Source organism: Eubalaena glacialis, chromosome 12 (assembly GCF_028564815.1).
Source record: "Eubalaena glacialis isolate mEubGla1 chromosome 12, mEubGla1.1.hap2.+ XY, whole genome shotgun sequence".
NCBI lineage: Eukaryota > Metazoa > Chordata > Mammalia > Artiodactyla > Balaenidae > Eubalaena > Eubalaena glacialis.
In genome coordinates, this window is record NC_083727.1 from 88,984,097 (window position 1) to 89,003,656 (window position 19,560).

General features: G+C 34.7%; 1 protein-coding gene across 1 annotated transcript in view; it reads right to left on the reverse strand.

Annotated features, from left to right (window-relative positions):
* The window catches only part of EYS (eyes shut homolog), a 1,734,738-nt gene that overhangs the window by 1,266,437 nt on the left and 448,741 nt on the right, over positions 1 to 19,560 (reverse strand). The window contains exon 12 of the mRNA XM_061207220.1: positions 2,358 to 2,479. Within this exon, the coding sequence (XP_061063203.1) occupies positions 2,358 to 2,479 (122 nt within the window). The remainder of the gene's footprint in view (positions 1 to 2,357; positions 2,480 to 19,560) is intronic.

The window sequence follows — 19,560 nt, forward strand, 5'->3', positions numbered from 1 at the left end:
ATCACCAATCCAGTGGTATTTTTCTTCTTATAATTGATATATAAATTATAGTTAAGAATTAGGTAATTTCAATGATCTCCTTGTATATTCTAATACATTTAAATCAATTAATAAAATATGATAGCAAACTTTATGTAGTTTGAGAATTTTATTTCCTTTTCAACCCTGCTGCTTTCTGTTTGTTTTCTTGTTTTTTATTCTTCCCTGCCCCCAGTCTTTATTGAAGTATAATTGACAAATGAAGTGTATAATGTGATGGCTTGATATATGTATACATTGTGAAATTATTAACACAATAAAGTTAATTAACACATTGATCACCTCACATAAGTACCTTTTTGGTGTTTGTAATGAGAATGCTTAAGACATACTCTCTTAGAAAATTTTAAGTATACACATAATATTATTAGTTATAGTCATTATTAGATTATAGTCACATTAGATCCCTAGAACTTATTCAGTTTATAACTGAAGACTTACACCCTTTGATTAGCATCTCCTAATTTCCCGCAACCCCCAATTTCTGATAACTACTATTTTATTCTCTGTTTCTGTGAGTTCCAATTTTTTTTAATTCTTATTTTTCTTTATTATATTATAACAATTTCTGGAAGTATGAGTCAAGATTTTAAACTAATACTTGTCTAAAGTTAGTCTGACTAGCTTCTTATTGGCAACTTATAAAATGGATAAATGAGAGAATACTCTACTTAGAAGTTCTGTTCTTTGATACAATGCGGCTCCTAAAGTTGCAGTTCCTGACTTGTCAAAAGGCTGTCTTAGTGTCACACAGATAATTTGTCTCAAGGTCAGGTGTAGAAATGGAATCTTATAATTATGGGTATGAAGCTCTTTCTACTATCATAAACTTCTATTATTGCTGAAGTTATGGCTGAAATCATAGACTAAAATAAAGTTTAATCACATTATGGAAATTAGATGATTTACCTGCAAATCAAAGGAACTTTGACTCAAGCTATACTTAAAAATATATCATAAGTGATCTCACATAATTAGATCCAAGGGTTGGGCAGGCACCTGGGGGTTCAGTCAGGAGATCAGCATTGATCTCCTGTCTCTCAGCTCTGCTGCCTTAAAGGTCACTCATCACTAGACAGCACCTTGTCCCTTCCTTGGGGCCTGAAAAGAACAACTGCAATTACATGTCTAAAATACAGATGTAAGAAGGTCTAGAAGAGGTATATACCTTTTACATACATCCTATATGCAGGTGAGGAAACCTTTTCCTGGAAAGAATTCCACTCTTACCTCAGAGACCAGCATAGGGTGACACACTCAGGCCTACAATAACCCCCCCCAAAGTGGGATGGGATTGACTGACTTAGACTAGACGAAGAATCTGGAATGAACAAAAACAAAGCAACTGGACCACACCCATGCCTAACAGTGGCTAGACAACCTCTGCGCCATCGATGCGTCTGGTCACGGCTATCCAGACCTTAGTTATAATTTTTCATTTAGGTGTCTGCCTTCCTTGTACAAAGAAACAAGTTGCCACAAATTATCTTTTTATTGTTAAAACAATGTCAGTACACTGATAGTTGAAATATGGATGAAAACAGATCTGTTTTTCAAAGCGTTTTTTCCTAACTTCAACTAGTGTAGTCCTTTTATGAAAGCCAGCTCTGATGCTACAGCCTCAGCTCTGAGCCTGCACTGGTGTCACAGCATTAACTTGTGTTGCCTGTCATATATTTTCTGAAGCTGGTCCATGAATCCACCTTGAGTAGACATTTTTTATGTCAGGCTTCCTGAAAAATGAGGAGCCAGAGGGCCAGAAGGGATCCCATTGATTTGCGAACTGTGTCACAGTCTGTTTAAGGCAGAATTGCACATGCTTGTGACAAAGGCGATGACAAATGGATATGTACCGAAGGGACAGCACCAATGCAGATGAATGAAGGAAATGATGGGGATACAGAAAGCGATGGAAATCAAAATAGAATGCAAGATTATAAATGACGATGGAATATATAACATGTGTGTATACAATACCTTGAGTTAGATGAAAGTGGTTCCTATAAGATTAACAGCATTTTTATAATAATTTCTGAAATTTTACACAAACTCAATGTCACCAAGAGTTGTGAATCCAAAGAGTAAACTACTCATTTTATAATATTTACATTAACCTATATATGGTGGTAAATAGAATATCTTTTTACTACTAGGTTAAGAAAATATTGCTTGAGTTTCTCTTTTCTAATCTTGATAAGTATGCACATGTATATATACACATACCAACATGCAACAAAGGCAAATGCCAACTATATCTGTAAGGGTTAATTTATGCTAGCCTGCATTCAGATACATTAATAATATTCATGGATACTAACCAGACGCAGATCTTTGCAGGTAGAATTGCTCTCATGGGCATTTAGGATGCAGTCATCGAAGTCCTGTTTACACCTCAGACCAGCAGAGCCCAGACTGCATAAACAGGAGAAGCCATCAACCACTGAAAGCAACAGAAAGAAAACTCTTAACATTCCTTTAATCATGGTATAATGTTAATTACCCTAAAGAATATTGTATTCATCTGAATGCATTTCACTTTTAACCAAAGTAAGTGTGAATTTTTATATTTTGTACTCTATTACACAATTTTCTACAACAGTTTCTAAATAATTATCTTGCTCAGTTCTGTTAACTTAAAAACTTGAATTATTTGAAATGAGAACAATCACAATGAATATATGGTAACAATTTGCAAAGCAACAATGAAAATATCCAGTTTTCTCTCTATATATATCTCTTTTGTTTTGTCAGTAAACAATGCCTATGGTAAATGGATCACTTTTGTATCAATTACCTTTTACCAGATTGTTTTAGGTTTAATAAACAGGAAGTTAACTGGTTTATAAACTTCTTTGTGTGACAAGGTACTTTAAAGTGCAAAGTGATCTGAAAGTTGACATAGAACTAGTAAACCTTAGTTAAAAAGAGCTTTCACATTTCACCATAATCTTTTAAAAGTAATGATCAGAATCTGTCCTCTATTTTACCATTAATGATGGAAAAAGAACAGTCTCTGAAGCATCTCAAGGACATGATGGCGGCTTGATCATGGTTGCAGCAGGCGGGACTGATGCCTGGGTACCCACCATTCCTGAGACCCACCAAGCAGTCGCACTGACTCTGTGCCACGTGCCTGTTCCTGATCCTACTCTCATTAAACGAGTAAGTCCTGGATGGAAACAGCTTTGTCAATGCACTGTGTGGCTTCTAGGTTTGTGCAGCCAGGATTCTGCACAACAAATGTAACTGTGGCCTTGAAGGAAAACAAGACAGACCATGGCCATCAACCGGAGGCAAGGGAGACACAGAGTTGACAGCTCTTTAGACAAGATTTTCCTTTTGTTTTACTTTACTTTTTTTAATCACGAAACCTAGTTTTTAGCATCTCATTGAAAATAAATTATTAATAAATATACAGGTATAGCTATAAATAAATTAATGAAATAAAATGGTATCTGTTGGTGCATCTTTATATCGTATATATGGCATTAAGTGTGTTAACAAATTAAACCCAAATGCGATACAATATGTAATTAAGACATTGTGGAGTATGATGAGTCATAATGATATTTTTTAAAATGTTCATGATTATAAGTCATGTTGGATACTGATGCAAATTGGCAAGTAACAAACAGCTAGAGTCAAATTAATGTCAGCATAGATGCAGATGTTCTCCATGTAGATAAATGATAAACTCCTTTAAAAGAAAAATTACAGCAAAAGATAAATTGAAATTAACAAAGGGTCTGGAAGACAGAGTTTACTTTCTGAATGTTAACTATTCTGGGTTAAGAATCTAAGAAATGAGCTATGGACCCAATGAGAACCTAGAGAATTAAATTGGATACCATAGGGAAAGTAAACAAACATAATTTGTTTAAAGTTTAAAACAAATAAACAATTTTTTCTCATATCTAATTTGTTAACGATAGGCTATGTGATTAATCACCATTTCATCAGAAAATACTTTTTAAGCATATTGTCTTGTTTTGTTGTTATTATTTTTACCAGAAAATACAGTCACTGTATTTGTATCAGTCTTTGTTTATAAATATCCCATATTACTATTTTGAATTGAAATTTTCATCGGATAAGCCTTCTATTAATCTGTAATATTCATTCTACACTTAAATAAACATGAACCATCATACATTAGTTGTACTGAGTCAAAGCTTCTGGTAACGTAAAACTTTGTGGTTAAAATACAAAGGTGAGTATTTTAATAATGTACTGCCAATGTGGTGAATAACCACATAATGTTTGAGATTTATAAATTGACATATACATATTAATAATTGTTTCTCATATATAGTCATGTAAAAATATTACTACTAATGTGAACTCAAAATTTTGGCTTCCCATGCTATTTTATTTTTGAGAAAGTGTTAAGAATACAGTGTCATAGTTTTATGCTGTTATCAGCTTACATGTGTGATGTAATTTTTAATAAATGTTTTAGTTCTCTAGTAGCTAAATCTCCTTGGACATTGTCCAAAATATATTATGGATAATGTTATTATAAAATACATCAATATATCAGGTATCCAAAATTTACATTTCCATAGTATATAATGTATAACCTCCAAAAATTTAATAGGTAACATTGCATTATATGTAGCATATTTGGAAATTGTATTTTCTTTTTTTTTTTTAAACATCTTTATTGAAGTATAATTGCTTTACAATTGTGTGTTAGTTTCTGCTTTATAACAAAATTAATCAGTCATACATATACATATGTTCCCACATCTCCTCCCCCTTGCATCCCCCTCCCTCCCACCCTCCCCATCCCAACCCTCTAGGTGGTCACAAAGCACCGAGCTGATCTCCCTGTGCTATGCGGCTGCTTCCTACTAGCTATCTATTTTACATTTGGTAGTGTATATATGTCCATGACACTCTCTCACTCTGTCACATCTCACCCCTCCCCCTCCCCATATCCTCAAGTCCATTCTCTAGTAGGTCTGTGTCTTTATTCCCGTCTTGCCACTAGATTCTTCATGACCTTTTTTTTTTTTCCTTAGATTCCATATATATGTGTTAGCATACTGTATTTGTTTTTCTCTTTCTGACTTACTTCACTCTGTAGGACAGACTCTAACTCCATCCACCTCATTACAAATACCTCCATTTCATTTCTTTTTATGGCTGAGTAATATTCCATCGTATATATGTGACACATCTTCTTTATCCATTCATCTGTTGATGGACACTTAGGTTGCTTCCATGTCCTGGCTATTGTAAATAGAGCTGCAATGAACATTTTGGTACATGACTCTTTTTGAATTATGCTTTTCTCAGGGTATATGCCCAGTAGTGGGATTGCTGGGTCGTATGGTAGTTCTATTTTTAGTTTTTTAAGGAACCTCCATACTGTTCTACATAGTGGCTGTATCAATTTACATTCCCACCAACAGTGCAAGAGGGTTCTCTTTTCTCCACACCCTCTCCAGCATTTATTGTTCCTAGATTTTTTGATGATGGCCATTCTGACCGGTGTGAGATGATATCTCATTGTAGTTTTGATTTGCATTTCTCTAATGATTAATGATGTTGAGCATTCTTTCATGTGTCTGTTGGCAATCTGTATATCTCCTTTGGAGAAATGTCTATTTAGGTCTTCTGCCCATTTTTGGGTTGGGTTGTTTGTTTTTTTGACATTGAGCTGCATGAGCTACTTGTATATTTTGGAGATTAATCCTTTGTCAGTTGCTTTGTTTACAAATATTTTCTCCCATTCTGAGGGTTGTCTTTTGGTCTTGTTTATGGTTTCCTTTGCTGTGCAAAAGCTTTTAAGTTTCATTAGGTCCCATTTGTTTATTTGTGTTTTTATTTCCATTTCTCTAGGACCTGGTTCAAAAAGGATCTTGCTGTGATTTATGTCATAGAGTGTTCTGCCTATGTTTTCCTCTAAGAGTTTGATAGTGTCTGGCCTTACACTTAGGTCTTTAATCCATTTTGAGTTTATTTTTGTGTATGGTGTCAGGGAGTGTTCTAATTTCATACTTTTACATGTACCTGTCCAATTTTCCCAGCACCACTTATTGAAGAGGCTGTCTTTTCTCCATTGTATATGCTTGCCTCCTTTATCAAAGATAAGGTGACCATATGTGCCTGGGTTTATCTCTGGGCTTTCTATCCTGTTCCATTGATCTATATTTCTGTTTTTGTGCCAGTACGAAACTGTCTTGATTACTGTAGCTTTGTAATATAGTCTGAAGTCAGGGAGCCTGATTCCTCCAGCTCCATTTTTTGTTCTCAAGATTGCTTTGGCTATTCGGGGTCTTTTGTGTTTCCATACAAATTGTGAAATTTTTTGTTCTAGTTCTGTGAAAAATGCCAGTGGTAGTTTGATAGGGATTACATTGAATCTGTAGATTGCTTTGGGTAGTAGAGTCATTTTCACAATGTTGATTCTTCCAATCCAAGAACATGGTATATCTCTCCTGTATTTTCTTATAGTATAAGAAATTAAGAATTAAAATATTTACGGAGACTTATAAAATTATGTATATATTTATGTCACTCAGAACATATAAGAAGTGGCCATATATAACCATATATTACCCCTGGCTATCTAGATCTAAAAAATTTGTTGGCCTCTGTCTCAGGCATACAACCGTGCCTTCCTTATTTCTAGTGAGCCCCAGAAATTTGAGAACCATTCCCAACACCCCCAAAAGCCTCTAGGTTTGAACTCAGAAATAAGATAATAGTGAATTATTTCAAGGTAATCTGAGAATTTCACATATTTTAAAACACAATCTTTTAAGTACCAAAATCCAAAAAAAAAAAAAAAAAAAACAGTAATGTTGGTTTAAATCAAGAGTAGCAAAGAGGTGGCCCACAGCCCCAAAATATATTTTGCTTAGAAGACACAGTGTTTGTTAGAATAATTAATTCTATATTAATATCTATGTAGATATTACAGTTTGCTAGGGCCCCACCTCTACCTGTTATTTTAAACCTGGGCTTCTTCACCCACTTAAAAAAATTATTACACTTCCTAAGGACATGCATTTGCAGATATTTGGTTTAAAAATCATACTTTCATTTAAATGATACCATTTAAAAACAAAATAACTTTCTATCAAAATGTGCTTTTTCATACATTACATTATTTTAACCATTTATTCATTTAGTGAGGGATCATGTAAAAATTGTAAAAATATATTTTTAAGGAGGTTAAATAAGGCAAAATTAGATGGATATTTTTTCCCAACTCCTTCTAGCTCACTGTCTCTTTCTTTTTCATTTTTTTTTTCCTCTCTCATGGCTCTTAGCCATATCCACTTCACAGGGCTATTTTATGCCTTGATTTTCCTGTGTCCTAATAAAATTATCCCTTTTTGGCATGCTCTTCCACAGAAAAATCCATGTTTTAACATTCAATATTTCTTTTTTCATTCTTTCCCTTTCCTTACATTTTTTCTTCTTTTCTTCCTAACTCCTTCTTTTTCCTTTGTAAATTTATATTCCTTCAGGAATACATATTTCAGTAGGAAAAAGTATGTGTGTGTGTGTGTGTGTGTGTGTAATAGATGGGCTAAAATAATTTTAAATGATTGTAAATAGTGCTTTCCCATACCTACAAATAAATACTTTAAAAAAATCTACCATTATAAAACAAAGAAAAATGGTTAATTCTGACACCAGAACATAGAGGTCACGTCTCATTAAATTTTCTCATTTGTTACCATTATGACTAACATAAATATAAATTAATTTATCAGAATTGGGGTGTTTTGTGAAAATAATTGGCACTCATTTTGATATTGAAGGCAGATAACCTTCACTAGATAACCATGGTTGCATCCTGAACTATTCCATTCCTCCATCAGTCTTAGTTGACTGCTCTATAAGAATTGCTGTGGCTGAGTGAGTTCAAGGTCATAGCCAGGTCCATGCAAGCAGGACTGACAGTGATCTCACCCTGGAGACCTACAAAGCCCTCCCACACTGGCACTGGCACCCAAGGGTAAATGCTTCCAGATCCATTTTCTCTCTACACACAGCTCCATTCTCACAAGGATTACTAGTTTCACAAGGTCCAAATTCACAATGAGAAACTCAAAGGAAAGAATCAGTGTCAGTGCATATCCAATGAACAAGTTCCCTCCACCACTGCTGTCAGTTACTGGCATATTTCTGCATAAATGCATCCAATTTAGTCTCTAGGCAATGACTCATAATTCTCATCCATATTATCATTGTGATTCTCTCTCTACATTACAATTTAAGAAAGAAATGTTATTTATGATTTCTATGCTTCATCTAACAAAGTACCAGCAGGTAGCAATGTTAAATGACAGCATTTTTTAAATACTATTTTGTTTCTTCATACTTCTCACCTCTTGTTCAATAATGTTCTCTGAAGACATTGCAATTAAGAAAGTACATTATTAACGATTTGATGCTTCCGTATGTTTTCTTTCTCATACCCTGGAGGTTGCAATCATTATAAGCTTTGCTTGATAGATTTCTTGCTACTCTCAAAACAAATAAACAATGAAAAAATGTCACTGTAATAAGCCTTCAATCTTAAGACCAGCACATCAGTCCTGAAACTAAATTTTAAGTTTTACTCAGAAAATATAGAGAGATAAAGCGATTGTCATTGGATGAAATGCACACAAGTATTTGGAGATAAGAAATAAGCTGCCTTGACCCAAGGGATTCCAGATGAAACAAAAAGTGAGGCGTAAACATCATCAAATTGTTCATAAAGCAAAATCATTATTTGGGTATCAGTTTTCCAGGCATAGTTAATGTATGTGGATATTAACTTTTTGGAAAGTATTTAAATAATAACATTTATTCTCCAAAATGTAGCATATATGTATACATATAGGTTCTAAAAATTCCTGGCTGAATACCTGAGAGGAGAGAATGTCCAGTAATCATTATGTCCTTTAACTGCTCAGCTTTTATCAGTAATTTCACAACTGTAGGAATAATAAAAAGAATTGGGATACGGGATAAAGTTTTCAAAGCTTAAAAGTACAGTGGCAGTTGGAAACACTATGGTAGTCCCAAACGGCCCTAGAAACTACTGAAGGCAATGATCTATATACAGTGAAAAACCCCAAATGATAGTTAATGTCCAAAAAATAAGAGCAATAGAAACTGGACCAAGTTGAATAGAAGGATTTCAAGTTTCCAAGGACGGTAATAAGAAGTAAAAATACAACACTACTTCCAAATAGCATAGAAATAAAGATTTCCTTCAATAAAAAATTACATTAAGTGGATATTTTATGTAAGAGCTACGGCAGGTAGTATGGAGAATTCAAATAGGAAAAAAGCCTGTTCTTTGTCTTTAAACCATTATGATGAGATTGAAGTGTATTGCAAATGATACATTTCTGGATACTATTTTATAATAATGAAAGTATTTTTCTTTGTAAAATAAGAGAAATGGCATTGAACAAACATCTGCCAGAAACACATGAAAAAATGAATTATCTTTAAGTTCTCATGCACACCCTTTTGTTCTAATTACCTACTTCTAAATATTTAATTGTGAGAAAAGGTGTTTTGCTTTGCTAGCAGGAAGTTAATTTAGCTTGTCTCTTTCATAAATAATTTCATGCATATAATCCATTCAAGTGCTGAAGAATAATATATTCATATGTGAGAAAACACTCATACAAGAATCTCTTTTACAGAATGCACATGAGTTCACTGCACCCTCAATGCCGTGCTGACTTGTATATTAATTTCTTATACAAATATTAAATGAGTCCCTACCATGTGGCAAGAAGTGTGGTACATATTGGGGTTATAAACAATGAGTGGTTTAAATCAATGCAGTGTCATGATGGGTACACGTGGTCAGTTTCTCATGCTAAGGAGTCACAGTGGTGACTGTGATTCTGTGCTGGCAGAATCCTAACAGAGCCCCCAAGATCCTCATCCCCAGCGTACCTGGGTTGTAGAATCCTCTCCCTTTGAGTTGGGTGAGATTTGCCAATGTGATGGAACATCACTCCAATCATTATATTACATTATATTGTGGAAGGGATTTGTGGATATATTTACTGTCAACTGATCAGACAACTTGGAGTTAATCAAGAGAGAGATTATCTTGGGTAAGTCTCACCAAATCAGGTAAGACTTTAAAAGACTTTCATTTAAGACTTGAAAAGAAGTTCATTCATTCTCCTGCTTGCCTGGAAGGAAAAGAATGAAGACTGTGTTTTGGAGAGCGCCACATGGCAGGGAAGGGCATGTGGTTCCTAGGAGCTGAGAACCTTCAGGTAAACAGCCAGTAAGAAAGTGAGCCCAGAGAACTGACCTCAAAACCGCAAGAAACTAAGTTCTACCAACAACCAGTGAGCTTGGAGGGGAACCTGGGCCTCAGATCAGCTCACAACCCAGGCAAACATTTGACCTCAGCCTTGCGGGACCAAGAACAGAAACTCAGCTAAGTCACACCCAGACTTCTGACCTGCAGAAATTGTGAGATGATAAATGTGAGTTGTTTTAAACTGCTAAGTTTTTGATAACTTGTTATATAGCATAGACAACTAATCCAATCATGTATAAGGGTAACTAAGACATTGTAAGTGACACTGGAAAGCTTCCTGAAGAGGTAATATTGGATAGACCTAGAGGTTGTCATACTGAGTGAAGTAAGTCAAACAGAGGATGGCAAATATCATATGATATCTCTTATATGTTGAAGCTAAAAATAAGGCTACAAATGAACTTATCTACAAAATGGAAACAGAGTCACAGATGTAGAAAACAAACTTATGGTTACCAGGGGTGAGAAGGGGGGGAGGGATAAATTGGAAGATGGGGATCGACATATACACACTATTATATATAAATAGATAACTAATAAGGAGCTACTGTATAGCACAGTGAACTCTACTCAATACTCTGTAATGGTCTATATGGGAAAAGAATCTAAAAAAGAGTGGATATATGTATATGTATAACTGATTCACTTTGCTGTACACCTGGAACTAACACAACATTGTAAATCAACTATACTCCAATAAAAATTTAAAAAAAATAAAGTGAGTCCTAAAATAGTGACATACATTATCAAGGCTAGGTATGTGGGATAGAGGGATAGGGAGGGCATTCTAGAAAGAGATGAAGACCAGAGGTGAGAAGTCCAGGGAATTGAAATCAAATAGTTCTCAAGGGAAAACAAAGCAAGGAAGGAGATGAGTTTTACCTTATTTCATTGATCATAAGAAGCCATTGACTAAGAGACTTTATTGTACGTGCCATTAAGGGTAGTGTAGTAAACTGAAAAATGCCTTCCCCTCAAAGGTATCCAGGTCTTAATTCCTGGAGCCTGTGAATGTTGCCTTATATGGTAAGCAAGGATTTGCAGATGTGGTTAAAATAAGGATCTTGATATGGTGAGATTATATTGGTTAATCAGGTGGGTACCAAAAGTAATCACAAGGGTCCTGCAAAGGAGAGGCAAGAAATTGAAAGAAAGAAAAAGATAGGATGATTAAAGCAAGAGGTTGGGCTGATATAAGGAAGGTATCTCAGCCAAGGAATTCAGGGAGTCTCTAGAACCTGAAAAGGTAGGAAAGTCTTCAGAGGAGCACAGCCTTGCCAACGTCTTATTGTAGACTTCAGTCCCCCAGAACTATAAAACAGAAAATTTGTACTGTTGTAGGTTTGTGACGATTAGTTACAGCACTCAAAGGAAACTAATACAAGGGGGTAAAAATTGCCAGCTAGGTTCTGACAAAGTGATTAATATATCATTATTGTAAAAATGCACCCCAGCGTCAAAGATGTTAATGTCATTATGTGATAATGTTAGTGAATATGTGAAAAAAATGCGGATGTGTTAAATGAACTTCACTAATTTGAAATGATATCTCTGTAATTTGAGAGAAGACCATAAAATGCTTTATGATCCACAGGACTTGGATCTGTACACATTGAAAAGCTGTTAAAAACCTTAAAAATGACCTTAAATAGTGGTAATGAAGTATCCTTGGCCTTTTCATACTGAGAATCACATTGTATTTCCAAGTTGTATTTAAATATATATATATAATGTTTATTTTTCCCCTGAGGTTTTATTTCCTGAAAACTATATGCTGTTGACACAATTTACAATTGAGAAACCAAGATAATATACATTTTATTTGCATACGTCGTTGGTAGGAAAAATTAAAAACCTATTTTCACTAGTTGCTTTTTACAACTATGCCTTCGATTTGCAAAATCATAAATGCTGAGCTTTCCACTAAAATTGTATTATTAGTAGTAATGTGCATTTAACTGAACTATTTTTCCTCTGGCTGAAATTTGCATCAATCAAATTAGTATGTTACTTTTGAGTATATGCATCATTTTCAGTATCAAGTTCTTTATGATGTTGTTAAACTTCTTAAAGGAAAATACTATTTTTAAAAGGTCTAAGTGAATGTAGATGTTTATAAAAATGTGAAGATGCTAAACCTGAGTCCATATTAGTCTAGTAATTTGCATTTTAATTTATGATGATTTATATAAACTTAAAGAAAAATGATGTTTAAAATTTTAAAGTGATAGCAGAATTCAGATATTTATAGAAATGTGGCAATGTTATAAGTTAGTAAATAATAGGTTAGGGGCTATTTTTCTGTCATATAGGAGTCACATAGGAGATGTGACAGTAATAAAGGCACAATGCCATCCATTATAAAGATAAGTGACATGAAAGTGAAGTCATCCAACTTCTGCGATCTGCAAGAAAAACTTGAAAGAATCAGACTGGATATTATAAATTTTGTCTCTGCAATGAGAGCAAGTGATATATGGATTGAGTAAACAGTAGTTCCTAATGAAGCATACCTCAAAATATTAAATAATTACTCTTTACATTCTCTTAAAACCCATTATGAATCTACTATCCAAATTCCGAAGTGCTTTTTAATAAACAGAAAAGCTAGATCATACTATGTGTCTTTGATGGATATTAGGTGGTAATGTATTTGTTGTGCATTGTAAATGCCCAAAGAAGGCTACTGTTACCTATTAGCTGGAAATTTCATGCAGTTCAAGGAAGCCTGAGCCATGATTTTTATGGGAGATACGATTTCTCTCATAATCCTAATTTACTCGTAGTAAATGATATAGATGTATTTTACAAATCATGATTGTATATGAGAATTTATAATTTTTAAAAAACAATAATAAAATTGTGTATATTCAGTGTGTACAACATGATTTGATGTACATATTCACAGTGAAATGATTACTATGATCATCTAATTAACATATCTTCTCACAAGGTTATCATTTTGTGTGTGTGTGATGAGAACTCCAGAAATCTAGAGTATTACTAACTACAACCAGTTACAGTATTACTAACTACAATCATCATGCTGTATAATAGATCTCTAGACTCATTCATCCTACAGAACTGCAGCTTAGTGCCCTTTGACCAACATCTCCCCATTTACCCCACCTTAGGGCCTCTAGTAACCACTGTTTTACTCTCTACTTTGTATCTTACTTCTCAGATTCCATATATAAGAAAGATCATGTAGTGTTTTCCTTTCTGTGCCTGGCTTATTTCACTTAGCATAATGTGAAAAGTTCATCCATGTTGTAGCAAATGGTTGGATTACCTTCTTTTTTTTCAAGGCTGAATATTATTCATATACAAACCACAATTTCTTTATCCATCCATCTTTCCACAGACACTTAGATTATTTCCATATCTTGGTTATTGTGAATAATGCTGCAATGAACCTGGGAGAACAGATATCCCTTTGAGGTACTGATTTCATTTCCCTTGCTTATGTACCCAGAAGAGGATTGTTGGATCATTTGGTAGTTCCGTACTGTTTTCCATAATGGAAATATGCCAATTTACATTCCCACCAACAGTGTACAAGGGTAGGTTCCATTTTCTCAATGTCCTTGTCAACAGGTTATTTTTTATTATTTTTGATAACAACCACCTTAATAGGTGTGGGGTGATATCTCATAGTTTTAATTTGCATTTCCCTGATGATTAGTAACATTAAATACCTTTTTATGTATACATATTGGCCATTTGTATGTCCTCTTTGGAAAAACATCTCTTCCTTTTCCCATTTTTAATTGGATAGTTTGTTTTTTTGCTAATGAATGTATGACTTCCTTATAAAGTTTAGATGCTAACTTTTCAGATACATGGTTTACAAAATATTTTCTCCCAGTCTGTAGCTTGCTTTTTCATATGTTGCATGTTTTCTTTGCTGTGTGGAAGCTTTTTAGTTTGGGGTAGTCCACTTGTTTATTTTTACTTTTGTTGCCTGAATTTTTTCATTTCATTTTATTTTTTACTTAAGAAAACAGGTTGCCACTTCAGGCTGAATTCAAGCATATCAATTCAATTATTTTCAGCTTAATTTTATAATTTACTCTCCAGAGAATTTTTATTATTCTTTAGAAACAACATACCTTCAAGTAAGAATGAATAAAGTATTAAAATCCACGTTTAGATATGGTCTTTCAATTCCTTATTAAATATGTAACAAAATTATTTTATCTCCTATAGATATTAATAAAATACTTTGTGAGTAATTAAAGTGAGAGAGAACAAAGCAGCCCCTTCCTGGGGCTGGCTGAGCTGAACTGGCTCTAAAATCCGGCTGTGTTATTCTCCTGCTGAAGGTAACTCATTTCATGGAACACCATTATCAGACAAGGTTTCTCTGTGTCCATGAGATAAAAATAAGATCCCTCCATGCCCATGTCTGTCCAATCACAAAGCAAGAATATTGCCCAACCACAAAATGGCTCAACACTCCTCCTTTCTGCCTTTTCTACTGCTTCTTTTTTTAAAATAATTTTTAAATTTTTATTTATTTATTTAATTAATTTATTTTTGGCTGCATTGTGTCTTCGTTGCTGTGCACGGGCTTTCTCTAGTTGCGGCGAGTGGGAGCTACTCTTCGTTGCGGTGCGCGGGCTTCTCATTGCGGTGGCTTCTCTTGTTGCGGAGCACGGGTTCTAGGTGCGCGGGCTTCAGTAGTTGTGGCTCGCGGGCTCTAGAGCGCAGGCTCAATAGTTGTGGTGCACGGGATTAGTTGCTCCACAGCATGTGGGATCTTCCCGGACCAGGGCTCGAAGCCGTGTCCCCTGCATTGGCAGGGGGATTCTTAACCACTGCACCACCAGGGAAGTCCTTCTGCTGCTTCTTTGACCAATTACAGCTTTAGCCTGATCTGTTCTTCCTATCTTCAAGTTAAGTATTTTAAAAATACTCCACTTTCTGACAACACTCAATGTAGAGTAAAAACCAAACTTCCTGGAACCATCTCCAAATTTACCAAACACAGCCCAAATGCCATAACAAACCCTAGCACTAAAATGATCCCAAATGGTCCATGGCATGCTCTTTCCCCACTGTGTGAAGCCAAGAAACTCAATTCTGTTCAACTACAGTTGAGTTTCTGGTGGTCTTTGGCTGTGAGGGTCTCACTAAAAGAGACTTACTTAAAACTAGAAATAAGAGACCACTTATGTCTACTGTCTCATATTTGAAAAAATCTACAATGTTACCACAAATGTATAATACAGGGTGCATTCATCTGTTAGGGCTACCATAACAAAGTACGAGAAACTGGTTGGCTTAAACAACAGAAATTTATTGTTCTCACATTTCTGTAGGCAAGAAGTCCAAGATCAAGGTGTCAGCAGGGTTGGTTCCCTCTGAGGCTGTGAGGGGGAGTCTGTCCCAGGCCTCCCCCAGCTTCTGGTGGTCTGCTATCCATCTTTGGTGTTCAAAGGCTCACAGAAGCATCACCTGATCTCTGCTTTCATCTTTACATGTCCGTCTCTCTATGAGCATATGTCCAAATTTCCTCTTTTTATAAGCACACCAGTAATATTGGATTAGGGTCTTCCATACTCCAGTAAAACCTCAGAGTATCTTAACTAATTGTATCGGAAGTAATTCTATTTCCAAATCAGGTCACATCCTAAGTTACTAGAGAGTTAGGATGTTAATACATGAATTTGGGGGGGAACACAAATCAACCAATAACAATGTGCTTTGATGTCAATGAGGCATAAGGCATTTTTTGTTTATAAGCTTTTTTAAAGACCACCTTCTGATCCTTCACTGAAACTGCACCATTGAGGATATAATTTCCTTAAATTCTTCTTTAATAAAGTCTATCTGGTAATTTCTATTCAAGGCTTCTTTGGTTACTCACATCCTGACAAAAATTTTTGCTTCACCCTGCATGCATATGTTTGTTATCTATTAGTTCTGATTTTTTTGTTTGTTTGTTTTTAAAAATTGTATTCTTTTTTCTTTTTGCCATCTTAGCTTAAGTTTTATTCTTAAAAAAAATCATAGGTAAAAAATTATCTTTTTGTGTATCATTTTGAATTCTGGAGATAAAAAAGGAATCTTATTAGATTATCTCAATGAATACAGATTGAGGAACAGAATAAATGGCAGAGATGTAAGACAATATGAGACAAAGCAAGAAAGGCTTGCTTTTTTAAGATTTTATTTTAAAACAATGTAAATTTTAGATTAAGACAAATCCATTGATAATAATGTCAGTCTAATGGGAATATTTTTAATCTTTTATAATACATTTTTATGAAACTAGATACCCCATAGAAGCATGGACGAAATATACGTACCCCTTTCCCCTTCTTCATCACTTGTGTTTCTAAAGAAATATAATTGAACATCATCTCTCTTAAGCCAGTCTCACCACCATTTTCATTACATTTGTCCTGTTATATATTTTTTTGTTCCATCTATTTTACAAAACGTTCTGCCATCCACACAATATAGTCTGTGGTTAAGAGCATGAACACAGGAATCGAAATTGTATACTAGAAGATATCTATTTTATACAAAGAGAAGACAATGATTGAGAATAGTGGAACAAAAAAAGATCAAACACATAGAAAAAATAGCAAAATTACAGGTATAAATCCTACATTATGAGTAATTATGCTGAGTGAAAGAAGCCAGTTACAAAAGATCACATTCCATTTATATTAAATGTCCAGAATAAGCAAATCTCTAGAGGAGAAGAGCGGGTTGGTGGCTGCCTAGGCTTGGGGGCAGGGGGGAAGATGAGGAGAGACTGCTAATGGGTACAGGGTCTCTTTTAGGGGCAATGAAGTGTTCTTATATTAGGTTGCAGTGATGGTTGCTCATGTCTGTAAATATGCTAAAATCTGCTGATTTGTACACATGAAACAGGTAAATTTCATGGTATATGAATTATATCTCAATAAAGCTATTAAATTATAGAAGGATAATATTTCCTTTTTTAATAATTTTAACTGATATTCCTGCTATACTTTGGTTGGTCTTAGGTCATCCCAAATGAAAGGGAATCTTAGATATAATATGCAACTAAGAATTCAACTGACTAGGGTAATTGGCCTGTAGTTTTAATTTTTTTTAGTGTCCTTCTCTGGCTTTGACATTAGGGTAATGCTTGCCTTGTAAAATGAATTGGAGATTGTTCCCTCTTCTTCAGTTCATTGAAAGAGTTTGAGAAGGATTGGCATTAATTCTTCTTTAAATATCTGGTAGAATTCACCAGTGAAAACGTCTGGTCTTGGGCTTTTTCTGGTGGGAGTTACTGATAACTGATTCAGTCTCCTCACTCATTGGTCTATTCTGATTTCTATTTCTTCTTGATTCAGTCTCTTTTAGGTCGTGTGTTTCTAGGAATTAATCCATTTCTTTTAGGTTATCCAATTTGTTGGCATGTAATTGTTCACAGTAGTCTCTTATGATCATCCTATGTGGCTTTCTGTGGGCATGGGTGAAATGATTCCTTAGCAGAGATCTGAAGGGTTAAACCCCTGATCTTGACCGCCAAGGGAATTTGCATGCTAAATTTAGCAGCAGTGAAAGTTAAAGGAAGAACAGAATCCCTGAAGTGAAGAGCTGTGATGTAAGCTTGAGAGAATAAGAGAGTCAACTTACAATGAAAAAGAAAAGAGAATAAACTTCAATTACATCAATCCTGGTCACTTAGCAGAAGATGCTAAAATGGCAGAAGAGGGCAAACAGACCAAGCATTATGAGAAACTTTAATAGAAACATGCAAATAAAACAGTTTTCTCCAAGTCATGATATTACATAAACCACCTTGAAACCCAGATGCCACATTAAAGGGAGAAAAACGTCCCAAAAGGAGAAAACACCCAAAACATAGATCATTAACACAAAAGCAGTTGACATTTACCTGGAAATAACCAACTGCCTTATATCAACAATGACCACAACATCATTCATAGTCAAGCTTATTTTATGTCCTCAACAGTTAATAGAGCCTTCAATGGTATATTTAGAGTAAATAGAAAAGGAAGTTGCTTGTCTGCAAATTTACATTTTTAGTACTGCTTATTTTGATCCCAGGAGACAAACTTCAAGTTGCCGGCTGTCAGTCTGATGAGGAGCAGGTGAGCTTGGGTCCAACAACCCCTTACACCCCAGTGCTGTGATATGTTGCACAATGTGGGAAAGAGGATTCACTTAAAATTAATAGAAAATCCTTTGCTCTGCAAGCAGAACAGTAGCATTTATCAGGGAACACATTCTAATAGTTCAACTAGGTCCTTGCCTTGTCGTTTTCCCAATCCCATATCTTAGTACCACTGACAGGATTAAAGTTTTCAAGAATATTTTTCCTGGGACAAGCAATTTAAATTTAGATTCCAGATTAAGATATGGGGCACAGTGATTCAATAAATTAAGCAATCTTAAGTAAAAATAATTGGTGAGGGTAAAAGTTTGAAAAACAGAACAATACTGGCTGAGACTAAAAGAGGCTCCTATTGTCACATCCCTCAGCTCTCTTCTTTAACATAAACTTTAGTATCCCAAGTGGGCTTGTTTTGTCATGAGATTTTAAAAACTAATTTTACTTTGGAAAATAAATGTGAATCGGTAGCTTCTGTAAATTTCTACTCAGAGTAAATTAATACAGAATAAAGACAACAATGTCATAGAACTATTTCTGGGGCTTGTATGTTTAGGGAGCTTTGATTCACTAATGAGTCTGTATAAGGCAAACCCTGAAACAGGATTTGGGTAATATAAAAACAAAAACCACTTGGACCTGAAAGCAGACCATGTACTATTTTAAGTAATTTACATATGCTGACTCATTTTATCCTCACAAGGAATCTGTGAGTAGGTGTTATTATCCCCATTCTCAGGGGAGCCATGCTTCGACCCCAGCAGCCCAACCCCAAGTTTGTGAATTCAGTCATAGGGCAGTGTTGATCCTCATGTTTCTCAAATCTGCTTTTTTTTTAATCTAAGAAATTTCAGATATTTTCATGTTAATAATTTTAAATTAAAAAATTTATTTTTGTTTCGTATTTAATCCCTGAGTTGCCCACCAGTTGATCATAATAGGCTCTGGTGAAAATTATTACTTTGTTTAATTCTTGTGATTCTATGCAAGCAGCATATATACATGGCTTTTTAAAATATCTCAGATATTAAGTTCTAGGGACAAGCATTCACTCTTGTTTGAGAGTGCTCTGAAATGACTTTTTAAA